This window comes from Chelonia mydas, chromosome 20, assembly GCF_015237465.2.
Source record: "Chelonia mydas isolate rCheMyd1 chromosome 20, rCheMyd1.pri.v2, whole genome shotgun sequence".
NCBI classification, from domain to species: Eukaryota; Metazoa; Chordata; order Testudines; family Cheloniidae; genus Chelonia; species Chelonia mydas.
In genome coordinates this window covers 5,789,759-5,817,440 of record NC_051260.2, presented here as the reverse complement: position 1 = coordinate 5,817,440, position 27,682 = coordinate 5,789,759, and the positions used below count along the sequence as shown (strand labels likewise).

Genomic DNA, 27,682 nt, shown 5'->3' with positions numbered 1-27,682 from the left:
TTTGACGACACCGGTGGAGAATGAGGAAGTGCTTGGTAGGCACTGGAGGAAGGTCTGTAAAGGCTGAGAATTGCGTGAGGTCAGTGCTGATTTAAATCCAGGGTGGCCATGGGGCAGGGATACACCTGAGTGGCTGTGGAGCAGTGGAGGGGCAGAGCTTCAGTGCACCCAGTTCATCATCTGCTTCATCAACATGGGCCCAACCTAGTTAACTTCTTCAGAACCAGCAAAGAGAAAACTATACACCAGTTAAAAAGTATTTTTTAGTTTGTTGTTTAGTAAAAATGTTCATGGTTTGGTACAATTTCTCTTTTTTCTTTTAATTAAGTAACAAATTTTGGTTCTTTATTTTTGAATAGCAATAATTTTTAGCCTAAACTGAAAACAGCTTTGGGTTTTCAACAAAAAAGGGAACATTTTTGAGAGAATTTTCTTTAAAAAATTAATTTATTTTCTAAATTTCCCATGAAAAATAATTAGCATTTTTCAAACAACTCTATGACAATATAATTTGCATAGTCAACTGTATATATAGATATCACTATATCAAATTTTGTACTTAATTTTTATCTGCTGCCTCCCTAAGTGTCCTCTTTCCCAATTTTTTTCTCAGGGGTCACCTTGGTTGACAGAAGATCTGGGGTGGATGTAGCAAGAAGACAGCAGGAGTGAGGATATGGGGAACTGTGCTGAATTGTTTCATTGGTTGACTGTGATAGAAGAAAACCAAGTGGCAATCCTGATTTTGATAGTACGATCCTGTTGGCTTCCTTTACCCACAGATCTTGCAAGGAGCTTCTCTAAAGTGGCTTTGTTCTTATCTCTTGGACAGACACTGGAAGGGAATGTTGAGCATTCTACAGAAGGACACTCCAGTCCCATGTGATGTTCCGCCAGGTCCACTCTGTCTCTTATTCAGCCTGTGTTTGAAGCCATGAGGAGGGAGAGGGAGGAAGCATGGTGTGCAGAGCGTTGAGAACACTCAGTCATAAGTTTATAGCTCTCCAAACCAGATCACTCAGTCAGGTGTTTTTCCTGGATTCTGGTTTAGACTGTGACATGGATGAAGGCAAGCTGGTTGAGGCTCCACCAAGATAAAGCAGAGGTGATGCTGGCTAGATTGATAGATTTGAAGGCCATAAGGGGCCATTAAATCATCTAGTCTGACCTCCTGCATTACACAGGCCTTAGAATTTCACCAAGTGATTCCTGAATCAAGTCCTTAAAGTGTAATTGACCCAGAACATGTCATTTAGAAAGACACCCAGTCTTGATTTAAAGACTTCAGATGATGAAGAATCCATCACCTTTCTAGGTTTCTTGTTCCAATGGCTAATTATCCTCCCTATTAAATCTTTGCCCTTTGTTTCCAGTTGCTGGATCTTATTATGCTTTTGTCTGCTAAAATAAAGAGCCCTCTGCTATCAGAAATTTTCTCCCCATATGGTGTCTTATAGACTTACCTGATGGAGAAAGCAGTCTGTGTTAGGGTAAGGAGAATAATCAGAATATATGGTGAAAATAATATCTGTCCCTTCCAGAGAATGTGAATCTCTGCTTCAAAGTTCCCTGTTTCAGAATCTGTTTTCAGTACCACTCCACGCTGTCAGATGCCTTTTACACCACTAAGGAAATGCTGCAACAGATACATCCATGTAGTTGCTTTTATTAACTCTGTTTTAAAAGCATTTTGTGGCATCTGCAATTGTATTTTAAAAAACTGATTGGGATGAACCAAGATACCACAGCGATTGGCACAGCACAGGAACCTGCATGGAGAAGAATAGCAGAATGAATCAGCTCTCTAGGGGCTGATCCAAAGCCCAATGAATTCAACAGAAACAATCCATGGTTTTCTATAAACTTTGGATCAGATCCTAAAGACATTGTCAGAATTTTCACCAGTATCTTACAATCATGTTTGATCAGCTGGGCTTTGTAATTTGTGTCACATATAAAAGAAATCTTCTGAACTAACACTGAGTTCATGTTCTTCAGACCTGTTTATCTTTTAAGGGCCTAATCCAGTGCTCAATGGAAAATCTTTCATTGACTTCAAAGGGCTTTTGATTAGCCCACAAATGTGCTTAAATAACAGCTAGTCAGGAAATGGGTTTTGTTCCCTTTAAAAATTTCAACAAAAATGAAAAAAATACATATTTCCATCAAAAAATTCGGGGAATGGTCAAAAAAAAGTGTTGCCATTTATGGCCAAAATTTTCCAGCATTTTTATGGACATTCCTGCAGTTTAATCAAAACCAGACAATTCCATTTTGAGGGGAAAAAACATTCTTCATTGAAAAACATTGTGAACAAAAATAAGTTCAACCAGCACTGGTTTAAATGCAGTTCTGATCATCAGTCTTCTGGCAGAACCTTTGTAGAATCTAGATACTGGACCACAAAGAACTGCAAAAAATAAAATAATAATAATAATAATAATCATACATGTAGTAGCACCTTATCTTTCTTATAGCATGTTGAGTACCTTTATTAAAGGACCCTCTACTTATCTTACTGTAGCTAAAAGACCTTTAGAAATCCAAAGACTTAATTTCATTGTGCAAGATTCTACCTCCCCACTTGCTTAGAACAAGCTTTATTTTTATGGCAGACCAGTAATATACAGTTAGCTTTCTCATTGTTATAATCACGGAGACGGTGGGCAAATCAGTTTTGTGCCAGAGCTGGGGAATTTTCATGGCCATTTTGCTGCAATGCGATGATTCTGTTTCAATCTGAAAATGGCATATTCAGCTACCTTATCCTGCAGGTAATTTAGTTCCTATTTACTCTGGGTTAATCTTTGTCCTGAGAATGAGGTTAATCTCTTATTAATTCATCTCCCAGGAATGCAGTAGGATATGAATGAATAATGTTGACTGAGGGCTAGTTTTATGACTACTACAGTGGTGGAAGGAGTGTTTCAGAGTCATAACCTTGCTCCAATGAAGAGTACCTTGCTACAAACCTTTGTGGGACATTGCATACTCCTTGCCTCAGCTGATTGGGTGTTGGATCCCACATGATCGGTTTCTCTTCCTGCTCCATCTTGCCCACTAGCAGCTCCTGCACTTCACCCCACATCAGGAGCAATGATCCAGGTTTGCCATGCAGTGTACTATCATTTCCTGTATTCTTAATAACCTGGGCGTATTGCTCAGTTTTCTGCTTCTATTTGAATAGTGAACCTGATATCCAATGGAACCTTAAATAGCTACTGCAAGAACTGTGACACAACAAAGTGCCTTTGGTTTTCAATACACCTTTCTGCCAATTGAAAGAGTGGAGCCCAATCCTCCCCATACCCAGCCTGATTCACAGCAAATCCCCCATAACATATTCATGCCTGTTCTGTCCCCTGTGTTTCTTGCTCTCTCTGCTTGAAATAATTCTCAGGACTAGATTTAGCTCTGGCGTTCCCACACTCTTTTGTCCATGAGAGGTGGGTTAGAACCAAGGTCTTGCTTAAAGTTGGTTGAAAATTTTTGTTCAGAATATTTTCTGTTAAAAACTGCTTTTTCAACAAAACACAAAGTTCCATAGGTAATGTCCTATTTCAATTAAATTTGGGGGATTTTCTTGAAAAAAAATTTTTTTTGTTTTGTTTTAGGCCAGGATTTTTTTGGTTTGGGGTTACCAAAAAACATTTGGCTTCTAGGTTTTCAGTTTTTCAACAAAGCCCAAAAAACATTGCAGTGAAAAGTCTCATCTTCATCAAGTTTTAACAGGAAGAAAAATCTTTTCCAACCTGCTACAGTCTCAGTTTGTTACTTAGGCCTGGTCTACACTATGGCGTTAGATCAACATATGCCGCGTTAGGTCAAATTTATAATGTGCGAGTCTACACTACTAAGGCCTTTCCACTGACCTAAAGGGCATCTAAAATCAATGCCTGTACTCCACCTCGGTGAGAGGTATAGTGCTAGAGTCGACCTTCCCGGGTCGAATTAGGGGTAATGTAGACACAACGCTGTGTAATTTGACAGGATTGGCCTCCAGGTGGTGTCCCACAGTGCTCCAGTGTGACCGCTCTGGACAGCACTTTCAACTCCAGCCAGGTGCACAGGAAAAGCTCCGGGAACTTTTGGATTTCATTTCCTGTTTGAGCAGCATGCAGAGCTCACCAGCACAGCTAATCATGCCTGCCCGGGGCTGCAAACGCGCTCCAGAAGACACTGGATCTGATTGCTGGGTGGGGAGAAGAGTCTGTACAGAGCTCTGAACCAGCAGAAGAAATGCTGACATCGATGCCAAAATCGCACAGGACATGGGGGACAAAGGCTATACCAGGGACACACAGCAGTGCCGCGTGAAAATAAAGGGGCTCAGGCAAGTGTACCAGAAGACAAGGGAGGTGAACAGTCACTCTGGTTCTGAGCCACAGACATGCTGCTTCTATGAACAGCTGCATGCAATTCTAGGCGGGGACCCCACCAGAACCCCAACACTCTCTGTGGATACCTCCCAGGGGCCCCAGGCAGCCATGGGCAACAATGAGGAGGACATTGTTGAGGAGGAGGAGAATGCACAGCAGGCAAGGGGAGGATCCATTCTCCCCCACAGCCAGGACCTTTTCTTAACTCTGGAGCCAAGCCCCGCTCAGGGCCTATCGCTGTGGGACCATGACGGCGGGGAAGGAACCTCTGGAGAGTGCACCCTTGTCATCACACTACAGGGGTTAAATGCAATTGTGTTTAATGCTTAATCTGAGATAAACAATTGGGATACGGTGGCTGCCAGTCCAGCTACGCAAAGGGTGCCCCCCGGAAAAGCCTGTTTATGTGCCAAGAGTTTCCTCACCAAAATCTCTCCCTGGGTGTGGCCTGACACTACCTACCCTTTCTTGAGTGCTTACCATGCCTGCCTGCAAACCGAAATCTGCTGCCCAGTGCTCTGCTGTGCATTGTACCTTACTGATAGGCCCTCCTTTTAAAAGACAAAATGTGGCCGTGTACCTCAGGGAATGTATTTACTGTTGTAAAGCGTTTCATTCATTGCAAGAGTTAACCTGTTTTCAACCATGTATGTTCTGTAAGGCTACCCTGGTGGGGTTTTTTTCCTTGCAGCTGCAACCTTGTCCGCGGGTGCTCCCTCCACACCAGCACAAAGGCTGTCCTAGATTAGAAGGTGAAAAAAGGGGACAAGGGAAGACATGTTCTGCGATTTGATGCGTTCCTCCAAGACTGACAGGGCCCAGCTGAATGCATGGAGGCTTACACTTCTCAACTGTCAGAACAGGTCCCATTTCGGTATTTCGTCACTTCAGGACTGCGGAAAGCAATTTGCAAAGTTCTATGAAAGTGGTCTTACGCATTTGAAAGTTATGCAGCCCCTGCTCCTCATCCCATACCTACATCACGATGCGGTCCCACCTGTCTGTGCTTGTTTCCCGGGCCCAGAAGCGGCGTTCCACCACGTCAACAAGCCCGCCTGCGTGTGCAAATTGCTCCATTCCATGGCTTCCTGCACGGCTATTTGCATGGCATCACATTGTTCCACGTGGCGGCTCCTGGCTAGGCTCTGCAAATACCACAGGCTGATGCGGGAAGTGCTTGCGATGCTCACAACAGCGTACAGCTGAGCGGGGTCCATGCTTGTAGTGCTATGGCGTCTGCACAGGTAACCCAGGCTTAGGCATGAAAATGATGGTTTGCTGTTGCTGTCAGAGATGGAGGAAAGGAGGGAAGAGGCAAGTGCATCATGGGAGGGTGACATGGACCCAAAACCACCCACGGAAATGTTTTTGTCCCATCAGGCATTGGGAGCCTGACCCAGAATTCCAGTCGGCAGCAGGAACTGTGGGATAGCTGCCCACAGTGCATCGCTCCGTGAGGCAATGCTAGCTATAGTCCTGAGGATGCACTCCACCGGCAGAATGTGCAGAAGAGAAGAGTGAGGGGGGATTTGATAGCAGCCTTCAACTACCTGAAAGGGGGTTTCAAAGAGGATGGAGCTCGGCTGTTGTCAGTGGTAGCAGATGACAGAACAAGGAGCAGTGGTCTCAACTTGCAGTGGGGGACGTCTAGGTTGGATATTAGGAAACACTATTTCCTTAGGAGGGTGGTGAAGCACTGGAATGGGTTACCTAGGGAGGTGGTGGAATCTCCATCCTTAGAGGGACCAAATGGCCAGGCAGCAATTCTGCAGAGAAGGACCTAGGGGTGACAGTGGATGAGAAGCTGGATATGAGTCAACAGTGTGCCCTTGTTGCCAAGAAGGCCAATGGCATTTTGGGATGTATATGTAGGGGCATTGCCAGCAGATCGAGGGACGTGATCATTCCCCTCTATTCGACATCGGTGAGGCCTCATTTGGAGTACTGTGTCCAGTTTTGGGCCCCACACTACAAGAAGGATGTGGAGAAATTGGAGAGAGTCCAGCAAAGGGCAACAAAAATGATTAGGGGACTGGAACACATGACTTATGAGGAGAGGTTGAACTGGGATTGTTTAGTCTACGGAAGAGAAGAATGAGGGGGGATTTGATAGCTGCTTTTAACTAACTGAAAGGTGGATCCAAAGAGGATGGATCTAGACTATTCTCAGTGATAGCAGATGACAGGACAAGGAGTAATGGTCTCAAGTTGCAGTGGGGGAGGTTTAGGTTGGATATTAGGAAAAACTTTTTCACTAGGAGGGTGGTGAAACACTGGAATGCGTTACCTAGGGAGGTGGTGGAATCCCCTTCCTTAGAAGTTTTTAAGGTCAGGCTTGACAAAGCCCTGGCTGGGATGATTTAGTTGGGATTGGTCCTGCTCTGGGTAGGGGGTTGGACTAGATGGCCTCCAGAGGTCCCTTCCAACCCTGATATTTATGATTCTATAGTGGGGACACGCAGCATCAACTTTGTGAAATGGGAGGCTAAATGTCAACTTAAATAAATTCAACCTAATTTTGTAGTCTAGATATACCTTTAGACTGTAAGCTTTTTGGCTCAAGGGACATCTCTTTATTTTGGGTTTGTACAGGGCCTAGCACAATGGGGAGAGCTGGAAACAGGTTTCCTCTTCCATGAGATTTTCAAGAGTTCAAAAAAAATTTCCCACATCCTGAATTGGGACAAAAAGTCAAAACCCCTGAAAATTTCAGATGACTGGATCATGAATAATGTTTAGTTCAGGTCAGCTGAAACATTTTGCTTTGATACTTTCCAAATGTTTTGATTGCGACCTTAAAAAAAACTAAACCTAAACTTAACTAAACTAAAATTTCAAATGGAAAAACCATTTCAAACCCCGCAATCGAAAGGTTTTGACATTTTTAAACATTTTTCAAAACTTTTTCCCATTTGTTTCTAAAAAAAAAAAAAAAAAGAAAAGAAAAAAGGGTCCATATTGATGCATTCGCCTAGCAAGCTTCAGTTTTGTGCCTCCTTTGGTCTACCCGCAGTCAGGCAAGAGGAAGACAAGGGCTGATTCCTGTGGAAGTATAACATTGTATAAGTATAACGTTGTATAAGGGGACATGCTGGATACATTGTATATGAGAGGGCATGCCAAAACATGTTACAAAGTATCTGAGGGAGCACACGTAGGGACAGTTAGCTTTTGAATGGAGAAGCAATTAAGATAGAGCCAGCACGTCTAAGAAGCAGGCATCGGAATGGAAGGTGTGAAGGGCAATTAGTTAAGTTAACTGGAAGCTGTTAAAGGAGATTGTTAAGGGTGGCAGGTAATTGAAGATACGTGACTGGTCTCAGGGATCTCGAAGGGTGGTGACTAAAAATCTTTTTCTTCTTTTGTCTGTAACTTGTTCTCCAAAAAAAAAAAACTGTATAAATTAAGAGACACAAGCCCCACTCGGGGGGCTCACTTCTAAATGTATTAGCAGAGCAGCTTTGCTAATAAAACAGAGTGGTCTGAGTCAAACTTTGACATTCCATATCACCGGGAGAACAGAACGCAGACATCTCTCAGCAAAAGTTAGCACGGGACACAAGACAGACACCACCATTATCAACAACAGCTTTATTGAGAAAATGGAGACGGTACAGCCCTCCATGAGAGAGGGCAGAAAGGGCCAACACACAGCTTCAGTCTCTAGCATCTGAACATTGTACTGCAGAAGGAGGAAAGAGAGATAATGTTGCTTACAGTCAACACCCCCTCCCCTCCGCACACAAGGCAGTTGAGGGGGTGGAAGAGAAAGGAAGAATCACACATTTCACAGGGTTGGCCTCAATGCTTTAGTTCCACCAGCAGTTGTGCTGAGCAAGCATTGAACCGGGGATGCCCAAGCTGGAGAGGAGCCTTGATTGCTGACCCACTGGGAACAGAACTGGCAACTTCCCCCAACCATTGCCTCCCCCAGATAGCTGGGCGGGGCGGGGGGGGAAGAACCACCCTTTTCCTCCCTCCCAGCCACCCAGAGAGAAGGAGATCTCATGTTATGGCAATGAAGAGAGCCACAAAGCAGTGGACTGACGGTTAAGGTCCTGGCATCATGTGGCCATAAGACGATGGTCCCCAAACTTGGACCCCACCCCCTTACTGGGTTTGCAGCCCCCCAGGAGCTGCATCCAGAAGTGAGCCTGCGGTCGGGGGCTGTGGCCGGGAGTGGGGCCACAGTTGGGGACCGAAGCCAGAACTGCAGCTGGGGGCAGGGCTGGAATGGAGCTGGGGGCAGAACGGGGCTGGGGAGCACTCCCTCCCCACCCCTTCTGGGGGGGGGTACACCTCACAGTTTGGGGACCACTGCCATGAGATTGAGGCCTTTTGTAATAATCAAGACCCCATTTTCCAACAACCTCAGATCCTGGGGATGCTGGGGTCCAGACCAATGAGTGAGGCTGGTATCATGCCGCAGGGACGTTATGACGCCACGTTGTTGGCATTCTGGCCATAGGCGCCGACTCTGTGGGTGCTCCAGGGCTGGAGCACCCATGGGGAAAAATTAGTGGGCGCTGTGCACCCACTGGCAGCCAAGCTCCCCTCACCCCCCAGCCCCACCTCCTCCTCCCCTGAGTGCGCCACGTCCCCGCTCCTCTGCCTACCTCCCAGCGTTTCCTGCCCGGCTGCCGCCAAACAACTGTTTGGCAGCATTAGCACGCTCCAGGAGGGGTGGGGAGGAGCGGGAACATGACACACTCAGGGGAGGAGGTGGGGATTTGGGAAAAGAGTTGAAATATTGGCAAGGTGGGGGTGGAGCCTCATGGAAGGGGTGGAGTGGGGGTGGGGGCAGGGTGGTCGCACACCCCCGGAAAAGAGAGGAAGTCTGTGCCCACACAGGGCTCGCACCACGGGGCGCATTTGTGACTCTCTGCATCTAACAGCTCTGGGAGACACCAATTGAAATGCTTGGTCCAGGCCTGAGCCAGTCTTCCAAGCTGAGACCGTGCTGGATGGAGCAGCAAGGGAAAGAGAAAGGAGCAAGGGATGGAAACCTGGCCATCTGGACTCTAACAGGTGGGTTCTCAGCTCCTCCTCCTCATGCGTGAAGGAGAGGGACAGGCAGGGGAAGCATCTGGGGCATCAGACGACTCATCGATTATCACAAGAGAATTTGCAAACGTTGCTGGGTTTGGGGGGGGATCCTGGGCTCCAGCCCTTGTCCCAGTCTCCCCCAGAGTCCGAGTGGCCCAGCTGATCAGGAAAGGCTCATCTCTTAAGGCACTTTTAAGCTGTGGAGGCTCATCTGGTGGCTGCTCAGTTGGACAGGACGTTGGAGGTCTCGGACACCAGTCTCCCGTCCTTGGTCTCAATTTTCTTGATCACGATGGCCTTTGACCTGGCAAGAGCCGAACTCTCCAGTGTGGGTGAAGTCAGGGAGTAGCCGCCGCTCGAGTATGAGCTGCTGTATCCTCCCCCATAACCACCGTATGCGCTGCCAAGCCCACCTGGACGGGAGGAGAGAGACAGAGGACCAGTAAGACCACACAGGATGTGCAGGTGACTCCCCAGCCAAGGGCAATGCTGACCGCATGGATGGCTCAACCCACATCCTGTGGGCCCGAGCGCTGCGGACCCTGGAAGGCTACAACGCTTGATCTCTGCTACAAAACCTGGCCCAGATCTCTCCTACAGTTGAGTCAGCTGTGCAGCTCTGCACTTCAGAACCAAGCCGGGGAGGCGAAAGGCTTGATCCTAGGCTAGGTGCTGCCAGGACGGAGTGAAGGCAACCTATGGTCCTGAATCGTTAACTGGATTCCCCCAGGGTGGAGAGAGCATGGGCAGGATGAGTCAGCCTCTCGCAAACACCCCGTTATAAAAGCAGAAGGGGATGTCATTACAGAGCATCTAACCCTGCAATGATTCCTTCCCTCGTCTTCTAGGTCAGGAGCTCAGCCTTGGAAAAAGAAGCCCCTGGCACTAGAAACCATCCCACTTCTAGGGCTTAGGCATGTGCTGTCTGCCTCTTCCCTTCCCCCACCCCCACATATCCCCACTGCTGCAGAGCAAAAATCACCCCCCCAACGCATCTGGTTCGGTGCCGGTAAGACTGAGCGACCATGGGGAAGGTGGACCAGGCCCAGTTCTGCTAGGTGCTGAGTGCCCTCAGCTCCCGCTGAAGTCAGTGAGAATTAGGACCCTCAGTGAGTTGCAAGGGGCCAGTTTCTCCTCCCCAAGCCCCGACCCTGGCTCTGTGGTTCTGCTCTCCCAACATGTGTCAAACTCCTGCCGAGTAGCAGAGTCCGCCCTCACCACGGGTGGTGGGGGGGGCCGGATTCTGCCCCAGCTCGGAGTGCTGCCCTGCTGCCCCACATTACCAACCCCCACCCCCAAAATGAAATGCATTTACCTGAATAGCCAGTCATCTTGGTCTGAATGCTCATGTGTTGCAGCCCGGACTCCAGCCTGCCAAGCAGAAGAGAGGGACACGAGTTATCAGTGCCCGGACGGTGTCGAATGGGGATGGGGCACAGAGAAGGACAAACGTAGGGCGGTGTGGAATGGGTAAGCCCCTGCCAATGTGGCATCAGAACAGCTCATCTGTGTGTCATAGACCCAATACTGCTAACAGCAGAGATTCTCCTTTAGCTCTATTGATAAGGCCCTGTTACTTTTGAAGCAGAAGGATCCAGGTTCTATCCTGGCTGCCCCGGGAACATCTGAGCATTTGCAGCCTGCCAGAAGTTTACAAGAGCGAAGCCCTAAGCAGAGGGTTTGTTACTAATATCATTACCCTTGCTTTGCAGATTATCCACTGACCCAGCTAAGGCCACCCAGTGAGTCAGCACAGGCAGGACAAAAACCCAGGCGTTCCTGGCTGCTGACCATCTAGACAAGGGGGTCTCGAGCAGGGGGCTGCGCTGCAAACAGATGTCAGGGGGTCGTGACCAGCCTGCCCTTTCCGTATTGCTAAGTGGGATGGGGGGGGAGGAGTATCCCGGTATGGGAAAGTGGGTGAGTGCGTGGAAAGGGTTTGATCACTAGGCAACACTGCCCCTGCTGCATCTCAGAATTCACGGCCCTGGCTGCACTGTGCCGACGCGCTGCTGGGAGCCGAGTTACATCCCAGCCACTGCGCCTCGCTGCCCCGAGCTCCCTCCCCCCCCCCGTCCTCACACGGCTGCCGACACGGCCTTTGCCTGACACGCTGCAGCAGGGCTGACTCCGCATCCGTGTGCGGACACCATCATCGAGGAGGCACCAACGGACGCGCTAGACAGACGCACATGGGACTGCAGCAGCCCACTTAACGGGCCCGCGCCCCACGTAACTAAGCTCCGTCTGCCTGTGACTCACTTACTTGGATTATTCGCGGGAGTCACCCTGAAAAATGGAGGTCTGATGGGAGGCTGTAGTGATGGTGTACAACGTAAGCCCCTTACAGGGCCAGCAACTGAGGGTGCTCTTGGGAAAGCTGGCACTAGCTGGACATCCTGATTAGGGTGACCAGAGAGCAAGCGTGAAAAATTGGGACAGGATGGGGGTAAGAGGCGCCCATATAAGACAAAGCCCCGAATATCAGGACTGTCCCTGTAAAATCACGACGTCACCCGAATCCTGAAGCACTCAGAAGTCAGCAAGGCTCAGCACACAAGGGGTTCATCTACAGACCTTGCTCCGAGACAGACGTGCACCACATTGGAGCCAAGTTGCAGCCCCCGGGGGGGGGGGGTCTATTGTCCTCAGTTCTCTCACTGGTCCTCCCTCCGGAGAGGGGGAGAAGCCGTCCAATCATGACGCACGATGCCGGCCTCCCACACCCACCTGCTCTCCTCTCCTTCCAGCAGCTTCCTGTAGGTGGCGATCTCGATATCCAGCGCCAGCTTGACATTCATCAGCTCCTGGTACTCCCGCAGCTGGCGGGCCATGTCCTGCTTGGCTCTCTGCAGGGCAGCCTCCAGCTCAGCCAGCTTGGCGCTGGCATCTTTGATGGCCATCTCGCCACGCTCCTCGGCCTCAGTAATGGCTGCTTCCAAGCTGGCACGCTGGGGGGGGTGGGGGGGGGGAGGAAAGAGGGGGAGCGTTAGATTGTTTCTCCCAGAACAGGGGCCTCTCCCAGCATCCTTATCAGAGGAGGAGGGTGAAGCTCCCAGGAGAAATCTGCTGGGGCATTATACATCCAACACACTAAGGGCTGGTCTAAATTTTTGCACCAGTGTTGCTGCCCCAATGCAAACTCCCAATGTAGATGCACTACACCCAAGCCAAGCAAGGGCTTGCAACTGGGCAGTTTACCCCCATTTCAAACCAGAGTAAGCTACGTGGGTCCATGCCCTGCTTTGCACCCATGGCAGATAGTTTGCACCATCGGATGGAAAATATAGACCAGCCCTGAGCTCTTGCATCCTATTCAGATTTTGCTTTCTCCCATCATACAGGCTTCTCCAAAGGAGACGGGGGAGCAGGGAAGTGAAAATCCCTCAGGAAGAAAGGGAAGCAGGCTCCTGTCTACACCATGGCTGCAAGCATGTCACTGTCACAACACATGCCCCCTGATCTTATTTCTAAGCACTGCCCCATTCTGCAGTGCAGGGCGACCTGTGGGATTGGTGAGGTGCTCAGCTGCTAAAGTCCCGAGAGCTGCAAAAGAAACTAGGGGGAGAGAGAGATTGATTGATTACAGCGACAAGAGTCAGTGAGATTAAAGAGAAAGAAAAGCCAGATCATCAGCCGAAGTAAATAGGCAGAGATAGGGTGACCAGATGTCCTGATTTTATAGGGACAGTCCTGATTTTGGGGTCTTTCTAATATAGGCTCCTATGACCCCCCCACCCCCTGTTCCGATTTTTCACATTTGCTGTCTGGTCAAGACAGAGCTTGACTTCTGTGGTGCTGTATTGATTACGCCAGCTGAAAAACTGGCCCAGAGACAGATATTAACTATGCCTTCAAACCACAGTTGTGCGGCCCACAGGTTGAGGGGCACATGGGGAATTCCCCATCTACACTAGAGAATGGGGCTGTGTTGCCCCATAGCCGCAGTTGTAAACCAAGATCTACGAGGTGGATTGAGAGGGATCTGTAGACTGGCAAGCTAAGAATCGTAAGAGGGAATCCCTTCCCCAGGTCTCCGGGGCAGGTCCCGTGCCCCCAAATAACTGCAAAAAGGAGAAACCAAGGGTCTGGTGCAATTCTGGAGAAGTCAGCGGTTGTTTCTCTGACCTGGCCTTTCAGAGAATCAATCTCCGACTGTAGCCGTTGGATCATCCTGCTGAGCTCGTTGATCTCGGTCTTGGTGGTACGGAGGTCATCCCCGTGCTTCCCCGCCACCGCCTGGATCTCCTCGTACTGCGTGAGAAGGAGAGAGACAAGGAATTCAAAACAGAGCGCACAGTGTCATCAGCTATCCCCCTTCCATGAGTGCAGGATCCAGGCCAGGATTTAGGGAGATCCTGTGTGGGGAGAGATGGCAGCCCAGGCTGGGAGCTAGAGAGACCCAGGGTTAGTCTGTGTCCAGCAGTCTCAATAAAGGAATCCCCTTATCATTACAGCTGAATCCTGGCTCTTCACCACCAGGGAAACAGTATAAACCAGGGGTCCTGTCACAATTGTCCCAGCTCTGGAAGGCTCCATTTTTAACAGCTTTAATCAGCCTTGCAAATTTGCCCGGAAAATTCACCAGGCCTGGTTCAGAGATTGCAAATGAAGAGACTGGTGGCATTTCACTTCCCCTTCAGTCAAATCCTCCTCCCCAGGAGGAAATGGGATTTTGCAAGGCTGGATTAAATTCCATGTGTCAGGAAGGGAAGCCAGAAGGAAATCAGAATGAAAACCACGTAATAGTGCTGCTTAGAAAGCCCTGTGTATATGGCTATGCAAATTGCCGTCAGCTCTGAGCTAAGGGTGTCATCCCAGCTTCCAGGGGCGGAGGAACCAGTGTGGAATCTCTCTGTGCAAAGACTCAGAGTGCACATTGCAAAACCACCGCAGGATTAGAGACAGCTGCTCCGGGGTGGAACAGCACCGGTCCTGCAGGTAGGGCGGATTGGGAGGTGTGAGAGGCTGCTCGGGACAGAACTAACAATGGGGTGCTTCTGGTCTGGATTGGAATGATGCATGAGCTGCATGGGAGCCCAAGGCTGGACTGCCAGGGGAAGGTGGCAAGCACCGACGGTGCGTGGGAAGCACTTGCCATTCCTTGGAAGTGAGGCTTTCACCTGGGACAATCAAAGGGAAGGGAAGTATGGTCCAATGGGTAGGGCACTGACGAGAGACCTGGATCCAGTTCCTGGCTTGCCATTCAGCCCCTCTGTGCTTCAGTTTCCCATCTATGAAAGAGGGATGACAGCCCTGCCTTGCCTCCCAGAGATGTGGTGAGGATAAATGTTTTGAAACTTTGGAGGATCTTAGATAGACAAAGAAATTCAGGCCTGGGCTTTCATGTTGATGTGGACTGCATTCTAGCAACTGTCTATGTAAGTCCCATCTTCTTGCCAGGACAAGTTTGTTCCTTATACTAGAATATGGCTTGTATCATCCAGTCTGGTTTCAAATGTTCCCAAGTTATGGAGCTTCCCCCAGGAGATGATTCTACAGCCTCAGATTTCAGCGTTAGGTTGTTTGTGCCCCATTTTAGAGAAGGTAGGCCTATGAAGCCAAGGCTGTAGCAGGCTTCCTGCGGGGAAGGGCTATGGCCTAGGGTATGCAGGAAGGACAGACAGTGGTTCCTTGCGGCCTGAGACTCTCAGAAAGTGTGACCCAGCTGTGGCAGATATGGTAATCCCCTGTAAGAGCCTTGAAAAGCTTTATTCAGCTGAGCTTAAGTCTCTTTGGAGTCCATTGTATTAAGTGCAAAGCTGATGTATTATTGGGGGATTGGCTGTAACTTCTTCTGGGGGGAGACATGGGAAAGTGTTCTGAGGGTAGGCAGGGGCCTGGGCAGCCTTGGATAACCCCAGTTGGGAGGGAGAGAGACAGGGTTCTCCGCCCAAAAGAGGGGACGGCTGAGGATCCGGGAGCTTAAGAGCGGGTGTCCTTGCTGGACCACAGAAGGGGAGCACAGGTGCAGTTGCCCTGGACTGTGACTCCAGCCACTAGAGGGGGTCAATGAGTCCCGCTGCATTTGCAGATGCATGCGTAACTCTCAATGCCTGCTAAGGAAGGCTTCTCCTGCCTGTACTGCAGGGGATACTTCATGTGCTCAGCTCACCAGCTGGAGGGAAGGAATGGGACAGCTGCCACCTAGCGGACGTTCCCATGGGCAGTGCCACACGCCCTAACCCGCCCGCGTCAGCTCAGAGACCAGGCTGGCTGCATCCCCAGCAGCTCTGGGGGACAGAAGGGCAACTCACCTTGGTCTTATACATGTTCTCAGCCTCCGCCCGGCTCCTGTTGGCCATGTCCTCGTACTGCGCTTTAACCTCCGCGATGATGCCGTCCAGGTCCAGCTTGCGATTGTTGTCGATGGTCAGGATCACAGAGGTGTCAGAGACCTGGGACTGCAGCTCACGCAGCTCCTGGGTGTGGGTAAGCATAAGGATCATCTGTCACCATGGAGCATGGAGAACTCGGTGCACTCGCCGGCATTCCCAATGCCTTGCAGTTGGCTCCTTTCCCAGACTAGGGGTTACCATATTTCAAGTTCCCAAATAGAAGACATTGCTGAAGGGAGGGGAAGCTGGAGGAGGAATGGGAGAGGGGGTACAGCAGCCGCCACTGCTCTCCGGCTGCCCAGCTCTGAAGACAGTGCAGAACTAAGGGTGATCGTACCCAATCACGGACATTCGTTCAGATTTCAAAAATCCGCCCGGATGGAGATTGGAAGACCAAAGGTAACCCTAGCCCAGACTGATCCAGCCACTGAATCCACTGGGGCTGATGTTGCCAGCAGCTGGCTGAGATCCCCCTCCTTCCACTCACCAACCTCAAAGGGCCAGAGGGCAGCAGCAGATGCCTTGGCTATCCGGGGAGGGGAGAAGAGGGGTGTCACCATGCACCCTATGTGCAAACAGTCCCAGCCCTTTAAAAATCCCATGTCTCCTGCAAGAAGACACTTGTCTTTGCAGGAACTCAGTGTTAGTCAATGGGATTCCCCCTGCAGGTCAGGAAGGAATTTATAAGGCCAGGGCTACAGCACTGAGCCAAAGGGAGACATCACAGACCTCGTCATACAGCTGCCTCAGGAAGTTGATCTCGTCAGTCAGGCTTTCCAGCCGGGACTCCAGCTCCACCTTGTTCATGTAGGCCTCGTCCACATCCTGCAGGAACAGAGCACAGACCCCATTAGAGAGACCCCCAGCCCTCTTTGCCTGCAACGCGCAGCCGAGCCCAGGAGCACTGTGCACTCACCTTCTTCAGCAGGACAAATTCGTTCTCCTTCTCAGTGCGGTGGTTGATTTCATCCTCGTACCTGAGGGAGGGGGAAACTGTCAGGTCTGCAGAAGGGCTGGGAAGTCATTCTCTGATGGATGCTATGAAGGCATAGCTACCATCACGGGGGCAGATAGACTCATCTAGGGGATGCCAGGAGGCAGGGAGACCCCTAGCCAGGCACCCACCAATGACTTTCCAGACCTGGAAGGCGAAACAGGATGGGTTTGGGAAACGGTGCTCAGTGTTGGGTGGGACAGGATTGTACATTGGGGTTTATATGTGAAGTGATGGACGAAAACCCCTAATGATGCCCATCCTGCCCCCTCCCCACCAAGAGCAGCTGAGAACCACCCCCTCCCCGGAGAAGCTCTCTGTGCAGAGAAGCAAGGAGCACACAAGCAGGGCAGGTGTTGATAACCTGGTCAGATCCAATGAATGCCCTGAAGGAGGCAGCATGCTGATAATGAATGTAGCCTTTGAGAGCCTCCTTGTGTTAGAACATTAAGGTACAATCCAACACCCTGGCGTGCCTGGGATTTCTACCTCCCTTTGAAGGGAATGGGAAGGTGTGTGTGTCCCCTCCCACCCCTGCTTTGGCCCCAGTTGGACTCACTTATTCTTGAAGTCCTCCACCAGGCCCTGCATGTTACCCAGCTCAGCCTCCAGCTTGAGCTTCTCCTGGCCCAGGCCGTCCAGCTGCCTGCGCAGGTTGTTGATGTAGGCCTCGAACATGTTGTTCATGTTGCTGCGGGTGGTCTTCTGGCCCTGCAGCAGGTTCCACTTGGTCTCCAGCATCTTGTTCTGCTGCTCCAGGAAGCGGACCTAGTGGGAGGTGAGGCAGAGAAGCAGAGCCTTGCTGATTACACCTGCAGAGCTCAGTGGCCATGGGAGGCAGGAATCTCCTGCTGGGAGAGTTACAACCTGTTGGGCATGGATAGCTTCTTCCCACTCATGCTCCTGGAATCACCTACCATCCCTCCCACTAGATCCTGATCGTTCTCTCACCCGTGTGAATCAGGAGTATCTCCGTGGAAGTCAATGGAGTTCCCCATGGAGTTCCCTGGTAGAATCAGGTGTAAGTGAGAACACAACCAGGCCTACAGAACTCACCAAGCCGGATTCTGCTCCCACCTCCACTCATAAATCCAAAATAGCTTCACAGCAATCAACAGAGTTCCCCTTGTGTAAGTGACTCTGTGCCATAGAGACTTATTCTGCCTTTGAACGTGTGCACCGTTTAATTCAATGAGAGATGAGTCCAGGTATCGGAAGGAGTGGTTTTTCCTGTTGAGCCCCACTCTGCTCTCAAAGTAAATCCAGAGTCACGCCATTAGTTTCAGTGGAGTGACTCTGGATTTACACCGGTATAACAGAGAGCGGAATCTGGGCCGCAATAAAGTGCATCTGATTTATTTACACTAAGGCCCATTTTCCCCACTTTGGGGGTGTAAAGCAGCCTCAGTGTAAATGAGGAAGTAAGTGGAGTCATTGTGCATTGACACTTATGTAACGGAGGGGAAGGATTTGGCCCTTGATGTTAATTTTCTTGAAAAGTGAAGATAAACCAGTCTAAAAGGCTGGGACTTGTCTGCATCAAGACCGTTCCCTCAATACAAACATCACAGGGTTTACACCAATGCCACCTGATCCAGTCAGTTACCGGAGCCCACCCCACCTTGCTTTTATACAGGGCCCGAGGGTCACAACTCCTCCTACCATACGCCACAGCGCAGAAGTCACAATCCCTATGCTGGGGGTGTGAAGGAGCCTTAGTGTAGACAAGAAACAGGCCCAGTCAAAGTAAGTGGATTGACACTGATGTAACTGCCCTTCACCGCAAAGGGGGTTTCGCTTGAGCGGGTGTGACAGCTGCCATCTTAACGGACACATGAGGGATTGAACTGAGGACCTCCAGAGCTAAAAGGGCAAGCAGCCATGGCTTGAGCTAAATAGTCAAGGCTGCTTAAATGGGGCTGCCACAACACATACCCTCAGGGCACAGGGAGGGGAAGACCTGTAACATATGCCCCCCCACCCCCACCCCCGTGGGTTACACCGGTGCTTCAGGATTTAGCCCACAGGCCTACAAATGCCTTTAGCATTTATTTGCAGACGTAGAGCTGCTGAAGTCAAGGTCTCTCGCTGGCAAAGCTCCCCATGATTTAGCACATGGGGTTAAACTTACCAAAGCATTCGGCCCCCACTGAGACGCTGCTGGACCACGTGCAAAAAGCTGTCCAGTTTAGCGCGTGGCCGGGCTAAGGGCATGATCCAGCCCTCTGGCCACGCTGGTGGAAACCAGGAGTAACGCCACTGAAGCTGATGGCATAACAATGGTGTCGAATTAGTACGAGGGAGAAGAATCGGGCGCAGTGGAGTTACTCTGGATTGCCACCAGCGTCACAGATGACCAGGTGGTCCACTGTACAGAGGAAGGGATGCCACCTGGCCTGGATGATCTGGGCTAGGGGGCACAAGAGGATTTGTAACAGGCCTTGAGCCAAAGGAGGGGCCAGGACCCTTGGACTCCTGGAGGGCAGGGGCAGGGCGAGGCAGCTGTTCCTACCAATGGCCCAGCCTTAGATAACAAGAGATGTAAACACAGGCCTTTGCTAACCGGCAATAAAACCTGTTTGTTTAAATCCAAACCCGACACAGTTGCCCTAGATGGGTGCGGTGGGAGAGGCTTTCAGGTTAGATTGTTACATTGCCTTTAGTAAAGCATTTCCTCCAGCTGGCAGCCAGTGTGTTTTAAAAAAACCCACGAGCAAACAAGGACTCCGGTGGCACCTTAAAGACTAACAGATTTATTTGGGCATAAGCTTTTGTGGGTAAAAAACCCAGATTTATTTGGGCATCTGGGTTTTTTACCCACGAAAGCTTATGCCCAAATAAATCTGTTAGTCTTTAAGGTGCCACCGGACTCCTCGTTGTTTTTGTGGATAGAGACTGTCACGGCTACCCCTCCGATATTTAAAAAAAACAAAACAAAAAACACACAGCTTTTTAAGCCCAATGCTGGAAAAGGGCAGAAAGAATCCAGCTGCCCTTTTGCCAGGGCACCAGCCTCTGAAGCAAAAGCCCAGGTGAGGGTGGAACAGGAACAGATGCAGGCTGCCCGTGAGGCAAGCAGGGGGGAGGGAAGTCAACACCTGTCCCCTGCAAGTGGGGACCACTGTGCTGCAGCCATATACCAGGGCCTTGGAAATACTGAAGGAGAGAAGAAGCCTTGATGCAGCCCCTTACCGCATGCAGGGGTTACATCTTTTTCCAGGCTGGTATCACAGGGGCATGAGGATGGGAAAAAGCCACTGCATTCCCTCTGGCTCATCCCAGCTCCACTAGCTCTGGAGTTTCCCCAGCTGTAGGTATGTTCGGCCCCAAGATTTTGGGTGCCTCCATTTTGGGGCCTGATTTTCAGAGGTGCTGACCCCCCGCTGGTTTCAGCGGGGGGCTGCCCATGCCTGGCACCCTCTGAAAACCAGGCACCAAGTTGGGCACCTGGAATCAGCCCCCACTTTTAGCTCAGGAGCCACATTTCAACCTCAGCCCCCAGCAGCACCCATTGAGAGCAATGGAGAACCCCCCCAGCCACGCCCTGTAGCAGGAGTGCTTTGCAAGGCGGCACATTTTCCACCCCGCCATGTGCAGGCAACTTCCCCATTAGCTCTACAGCTGCTCTCCAGTGCCAATGCTTTTGACAGCCGCTCAGGGGCCTGTATTGGCAGGTGTCCCAATGGGGAACCTCTGGGCCTCTTCTCCATTCTGCTCCCCCACCTCCGGGAGAGGGGCTTTTTCAACCCACCAGGTGGTGCAGTGACCGGAAATCTTTGTAACTAAGACAAGCAGAGGAAATTTTTCTCCATGTTCTCATGCACCTGTAGGAGGAGCCTTTGGCTCAGGAGTGGCTCAGAGGGATCTGATCTGGCTACAGAACTGTTCAGATTCCCCTCCGATTGCAGGGATATTGGCTGGCAGGTCACTGCTCCCCTTATATGCTACGTGGTGGAGAGACATTACCCCGAGATGTTTACTGCACGCACCCCCGTACCCTACTCAAGTCACTGTGGGTGGCATGGGGCGTAACTGAGTCTGGAATCTGCTCTATCTCCTTCCAGCCTACAGGTGTTACAGCAACAGGACAAGTCTGGTTGACTTCTGCCCATCCCCAAGGAACACACCCACTTCTCTCCCTGCCAACCCGGCTCTGCGGATGCCAGCTTCACCCGGACAGTGCCAGGACTCACCTTGTCAATGAAGGAGGCGAATTTGTCGTTGAGGGTCTTGATCTGCTCCTTCTCCTGCTTCCGCACGTGCTGGAGGGTGGGGTCGATCTCCAGGTTGAGGGGTGACAACAGGGTCGGATTGACGCTGACGGCAGCGATGCCACCCCCGGCACCGAGTCCGTAGCCCACCGACGGTCCCCGCATGCTGCCTCCTCCATACCTGCTCCCACCATAGCTGGAGTAGGACGAGCTTATCCTGGTGCTGCCCACGGGGCCACCTGTGTAGGAACGGCTGCTGAAGGAGCGAGTGGGAGCAGAGGTGGTGCTCCTGTAGGTGTTTTTGGTTATTCTGACAGACATTTTGGAGAGGCTAGTGGAGGAGGACAGGAAACACTGGTTGAGCAAGCTCAGCAGCTGAAGGACAGGCTCTGGAGGCTGAGAGCTGAGTGGGGTGTGTGCAGACTTATATACCTCACCATCAGGGGGCGGGGATCCAATGTCTGGAGCACTGACTGGCTACAGGCCTCGGGAGGGGTGGGGCTACGACAGAGCCAGGCCAACACCTGCTCCCTCCACCCTGCCGCACCTAGTTAACTCTTTCAAAGCCAGGCAATCAAATGCACCGGCCCAGCTCCAAGAAGCATTGAGACCGGCCATTTGGAGAAGCACCTGGCAAAAATACCAGAGGAGGGCGGCAGCCTCATGAACTCACCCAGGATCCACCCAGAGAGAGCAAGAAATGCAACTATCAGGCCAGCTTCTGGTCTAAGTTATACTGGGGTGAACCCAGAGCTGGCCCTATTGGGATCCAGGAAGTGGGCGGGCAAAGCTCGCCCACCGCTAAAGGATCCCCCCCCAGCCTAAGGGGGAGATCCACAGGACCTGGAGGCCAAAAAATTACGGGGGACAACTAATGAAAAACAGGGACGGGAGTGCGGTCAAAGGGTCAAAAGAAGGGAACCGGACGGGGTTGAACCCAGAGCTGGCACTAGGCATAAGCAGACTAAGCAATCGCTTAGCAGCTCCAAGAGGCCCCCTATTGGCTTTTTATTATGTGTTGGGGGGGGGCAAAAAAACTTATTTCTCAGGGCCTCCAATGGGCTAGCACCGCCACTGTGTGGCTTTGCTGGAGACATTCCGGGTTTGCACCACCAGAACCTTGCGCATCATTAGGGAAGCCACCAAAGATGCATGAGTTGAGGCTTGTTTTATCAGCAGGTGCCCAGAAAATAAAAGGAAAAGAAAAAAGCCGAGGAGAGATAGACAATAAGGTGTTTTGCAATGGCAGGTACCTGAGGTCCTAGGTCCTTTCTCACATGAGGTTCAGGGCTTCTGTGCAACAGGGAATTGATGCTACGCTGTCCTCATCACTACAACTTCACCAGCAAATGCAGTACCGGGAGCACTAGTGTAGACTATACGCTGTAGTGAGATGCTGTTGGAAGCATCAGGTCACGCAGACATGCTCTGAGGGGGTAAATGTCCCCCAGTGGTTGCAACAGTGGTGACCTGTCACAAGCGGCAAAAATATCCACGCATGGACACAGCATGCATAGCAGACAACACAGGATAGACGTGCACTTCCACACTTGTGCAAGCTCGTATGCACAGCTGGCCTGGCAGAGGTGCTTTAGGCCAGCCTTGGGGGTTACTGGCAGATTTGCGGGGTCCTGGCCTGGAATAACACGGGGGCTGCAGGTCAAGACGAGAGCTGGTCGGGGGAAAGTTTTCATCAGAATTTATGAGATTTTTTTTAAAATTTCTCATCGCAAATCCAGGAGAAAAAGTCAAAATATTGAGAATTTTTCATGAACCAAAAATCTGGGAAAAAATCATTGAGTTGGGTCAACTGAGCCTGTTCCAAATTCTCAAAGCTTGTCCATTCATCCAGACCACGTTTTTGGCTTGCAGACTTACTTGAGTTAGCTTACACTGCGAAACAACACGTCATTCCAAACTGGAATTCTTGGTTTGGAAAATGCCAACCTTTGGTCTGACCCAGTATGGCCGTTCTTGTGTTCTTATTCTTCCCGGCCTTCCCCCACAACCCAGAGCCATTAGCCTGCATGGAGTGTAGCTTAGGATCAAAACTGGCCCATAGCACATGTTATGATCATTGGTCCACCCACACACACACACACACACACACGCAGAACCTAGCAAGGGATTTTACTAAGCCTGGGGCAGGGCCTCTGCACCTGTGGCTCCCCGCTCGTTAACGGGGATGACTGCACCCAGCAGGTTGGAACATTCTTGGCAGCTGGTGAGCACCAGGATTAGAGCCTAGACAGTGGAAGGATAATGAGGCAGGCTCCTCAGGGCTGAACTTGTCCCTCATTAAAGGAAACGACTGCACCGGGGTAGGAGAGTGAGGGTGAGGCACCCTCAGGCAGAGCTTTTCCCCTTTCCTCTAAGTGGCAGCAATTGAGGCATCTGCTTTTGATGGTCTGCCAGGAAATGATCTTCTCACAAATTACACATGGAAAGTCAATCTGGAGAAAACAGCTGGATTCTACTGGAGGAGACTCATCTGTCTACCTATCCCCATACACATCCATCCATCCGTCCATCCTCAGATACATCTATCCATCCCTCCCCGTATACATCTATCTAATCCATCTGTCTATCTATGTCCATGCACATCTATCCATCCATCCACATCCATATCTATCTATCCATTCCCATACAGATCCATCTATGGATCCCCATACAAATCTAATCTAATCTATCCCTGTACACATAAGTGCCGACTCCCTGGGTGCTCCGAGGCTGGAGCACCCACGGGGGGAAATTAGTGGGTGCTCTGCACCCACCGACAACCAAGCTCCTCTCCCCGCCCCCCGCCTCACCTCACCTCGCCTCTGCCTCCTCCCCTGAGCGCACCAGGTCCCCACTCCTCTGCCTACCTCCCAGCGCTTGCCGCCACAAAACAGCTGTTTTGCGGTGTTACAAGCTCTGGGAGGGAGGTGGGGAGGAGCAGTAATGCAACACACTCAGGGGAGGAGGCGGAGAAGAGGTGGGGCTGGGCCGGGGTGGGGATTTGGGGAAAGAGTCAAATAGGGGCAGGGAAGGGGCAGAGTTGGGGCAAGGACTTTGGGGAAGGGGTTGGAATGGGGGCGGGGCGGGGCAGGGGTGGGGAGGGTGGAGTCAGGGTGGGGCTGGGGGCAGAGGGGGGTCGAGCACCCACCGGCGCCAGCAGAAGTTGGTGCCTATGCCTGTACACATTTGCCAGAGGATATTGAGAAGGCCAAGGCTATAACAGGGTTCAAAAAAGAACTAGATAAATTCATAGAGGATAGGTCCATGAATGGCTTTTAACCAGGATGGGCAGGGGTGCAAAACAATGCTCTGAAGTTTCCCGAGCCACTGTTTGCCAGCAGCTGGGAATGGGTGACAGGGGATGGATCCCTGTTCTGTTCATTCCCTCTGGGGCACCTGGCATTGGCCGCTGTCAGAAGAGAGGATACTGGGCTAGATGGACCTTTGGTCTGACCCCGTATGGCCGTTCTTTTGTTCTTCCATCCTCAGATGCATCTATCCATCCATCCCTATACACATTTATCTGTGTTCCCATCCATGCCTATCGATCTCATCTATTTATCTATCTTCACCATATAATAAAGGTCTCCGAAGGGAGATCTTTATGCCTCACACATTACAGGCTTAGTTCTCCCTCCTCTCCTCCCATGCCCCCCAAAGCCACTCCTACATACAAGCAAAAGACACGGAAGTTCTGTTAGAATGAGGTTGCCTGGCTTTTATCCTCAGCTGGCCCAGCATTACCGGGGACGTTTGCACCCCGAAAACAAACTTCAAGGGGCCCCCAAATTATTGTCAGAAAGGCCAAAATATGTACCACGTTATCAGACGTTAAGCAGTGGAACAGCCACCGATTGGAGAATCTTCGTCTATTATATAAATGACGAATCACGGCAAAATAACGACCCAGTACCCAAATGTTACTTTTTTAAACTCTACAAATCCCAGATTTTCCAGGGACCTAACAAGCACCTGGGTTCCTGGAAGATTGATTGTTTTTTAAATAGTGAGATCCAGGGGGCCCCAAAATTACCCATTGGCCCCCAATATACCCCCCAATAATGGGCCCCTAGAACAAGTCCTGATCCCCAGTCGGGCATGTGGCCACTCCCAGCTCGGCTTTCAGCGCACACAGGGTTGGGGGGAGTCTGCTGTCATCGCTGGAGAAATCCTTGGCTACAAACTAAGGAAGAATCTACGGCTACTGTCATCAAAAGCTTCCGGCGCCATGTCTCAGAGCCCAGCTCAACTGACTCTGGGTTGCAGGGCTCAGGCTGCCCAGCGAAAAACCACAGTGTAGGCTGGGGCTGGAACCTGGGCTCTGAGACCCACCCTCCTCGTGGGGTCTCAGATCCCGGGCTCCAGCCTGAGCCCGAAAGGCTACCCTGCATATTTTAGCCCCACAGCCTGAGTCCCAGTCAGGTGAGTGGGCCAGCTGTGCTGCGAGTCTTTTACCTCAGTGTAGACGCACCCTTTAAGGTCCAAGCCCTGTTTACGCTCAGCATGCAAGGGAAGCCTGGCTCCCCAGCAACTGTGCCAGGCATTTCACAGCCATTGTTCAGCAGGGCGGTTGCCACACCCCAGGGCAAGGGGTTGAAGTCATGGCTGCCTCCCACCTGTTGGCATTTACAGCTGGCTGTTCATTCGCATGCGAATCCCAGGTCGGGGAGGGGGGCGTCTGTGGGCCTCTACTGATTAGTTTATCCAGGGTCTGCCTTGAACTGGGATTCTCCCTAGTAGCCTCAGTCTATGACAACATAACGCTAACACCATGGATCTGCACATCCATGTCTCCTCCAGCCCCAAAGCATCTCCCCTGCCCCTGAGCTTGAAACCGCAGGGCCGGAGGATAAAAACCTGGGACCTATATGGGCCTTGCTTGTATATTGCAGTGGATTTGGGCGGCCTGGGGGGTGGGGAGGGGACGGACCCTGTAGTAAGTGGGGGATAAAGACCTGTTTTAGGAGATTGTTATTGCAAGGCGGGGACGGAAGAATGGACAGACAGCCTGATATCTTGATTATCATACACATTGTAAGGAGAGTGGTCACTTTAAATAAGCTATTACCAGCAGGAGAGTGGGTTTGTAGGGGGGGGGGGGGGAAGAGTAAGAAAACCTGGATTTGTGCTGGAAATGGCCCAACTTGATTATCATACACATTGTAAGGAGAGTGATCACTTTAGATAAGCTATTGCCAGCAGGAGAATGGGGTGGGGGGGAGGTATTTTTTCATACTTTGTGTGTATAAAAAGATCTTTTACACTTTCCTCAGTATGCATCCGATGAAGTGAGCTGTAGCTCACGAAAGCTTATGCTCAACTAAATTGGTTAGTCTCTAAGGTGCCACAAGTCCTCCTTTTCTTTTTGCGAATACAGACTAACACGGCTGTTACTCTGAAGCCTGATAATAGACAGACTGAGAACAACTGGGGTGGGGGTGCAGAGTCGGGTGGGGATTTTCCATTGTTCTCAATGGCAGCTGCTGGGTGCAGGGCACTTTGGAGCACCGGGCCCCTCATGCACAGGTCTATCCGTACAGGACCTGCTGCAGGTCACAGGGTAGGAAAGCAGCAGCAGGAGGAGAGTTACACAGCACTGAGGATTTGGGAAGGGAGAGGCTCCAAGCATTGAAGATCTATAGGAAAGAGGTGCCTTTGCCAGTGGATGGGGGACCCCTCTGTCATGCGCTGCAGCACCAGGGGCTGGGGGACCCCACTGTCATGAACTGCAGTGTCAATGAGGGACCCCTCTGTCAAGCACTGCTGTACCAGGGGACCCCTGTGTCATAGAATCATAGGACTGGAAGGGACCTTGAGAGGTCATCTAGTCCAGTCCCCTGCACTCATGTACTGCAGCGCTGGGTGCTGGGGGACCCCTCTGTCAGGCCCTGCAGCGCTGGGTGCTGGGGGACCCCTCTGTCAGGCCCTGCAGCGCTGGGTGCTGGGGGACCCCTCTGTCAGGCCCTGCAGCGCTGGGTGCTGGGGGACCCCTCTGTCAGGCCCTGCAGCGCACGGGGCTGGGGGACCCCTCTGTCAGGCCCTGCAGCGCACGGGGCTGGGGGACCCCTCTGTCAGGCCCTGCAGCGCACGGACAATGGCTCTAAAGAATCCCAGACCCCTCCCTTGCTGAGAAAACTCTGCAGCCCGAAACCACACACCCAGGCCCCCAGCCCAGGAAGAAGCCCTGCGAGCTTCACTCCTCCCTCTCCCCTTCACATCACATGAAAGGCAGGGGAAGAGGTTTGCTATGGGGATCCCCTCCCACCCCATCCCCTCCTTTCTTATCAGGAAAGAATTTGCCGCTCCGACAATATTTCGCTCCTGCTGAGATACTGCAGAGGGAGTGGGGCCTTGGAGCCTGGCCAGGCACCGTGCACCTAGAACGGGGTGGGACTGGTCCGACAAGCACCCATTCCCTTTTATGGTGCTGTTCGGTTTGTCGGTGAAACAAAGAGCACAGGGGTTTGGAATTACAGACACAAAGGGGAGTTGTAGGCTAGCTAGGCAGGTGTGTGCAGACAGAGGAGATCGCAGGGCCTGGCAGAATCTCTTCTGGCCCCTCTCCACGGCTTCTAGCGCTGAGCAAACAGCAGCATCAACCATGTGTGGAAGGATATGGCTGGCCTGACACCTCCCACCCTCACAGATCCCAAAGCACTTTATTAATAACCCCTAGCCTTTCTCATCCACAGAGCCCAAAGCCATGGCAGTGGG

The 27,682-nt window shown here is 51.2% G+C and overlaps 1 protein-coding gene across 3 annotated transcripts in view; it reads right to left on the bottom strand.

The window, feature by feature from the left end:
* Window positions 1-7,955: 7,955 nt before the first annotated feature.
* Window positions 7,956-27,682, bottom strand: part of LOC102930202 (keratin, type II cytoskeletal 8) — a 30,588-nt gene continuing 10,861 nt past the window's right edge. The window contains exons 2-11 of one of the 3 annotated variants that reach the window (XM_043532472.1): window positions 22,222-22,640; window positions 20,951-21,299; window positions 17,317-17,525; window positions 16,680-16,740; window positions 16,493-16,588; window positions 15,683-15,847; window positions 13,554-13,679; window positions 12,156-12,376; window positions 10,741-10,796; window positions 7,956-9,838 (exon numbers count right to left, since the gene is read on the bottom strand). In XM_043532472.1, coding sequence (XP_043388407.1) covers window positions 9,648-9,838; window positions 10,741-10,796; window positions 12,156-12,376; window positions 13,554-13,679; window positions 15,683-15,847; window positions 16,493-16,588; window positions 16,680-16,740; window positions 17,317-17,525; window positions 20,951-21,289 — 1,464 coding nt within the window. In that variant the 5' untranslated portion in view covers window positions 21,290-21,299; window positions 22,222-22,640 and the 3' untranslated portion in view covers window positions 7,956-9,647. Of the gene's footprint in view, window positions 9,839-10,740; window positions 10,797-12,155; window positions 12,377-13,553; window positions 13,680-15,682; window positions 15,848-16,492; window positions 16,589-16,679; window positions 16,741-17,316; window positions 17,526-20,950; window positions 21,375-22,221; window positions 22,641-27,682 lie in introns of those variants that run through there. The other 2 variants (XM_043532473.1, XM_037884055.2) reach the window with 2 other exon arrangements.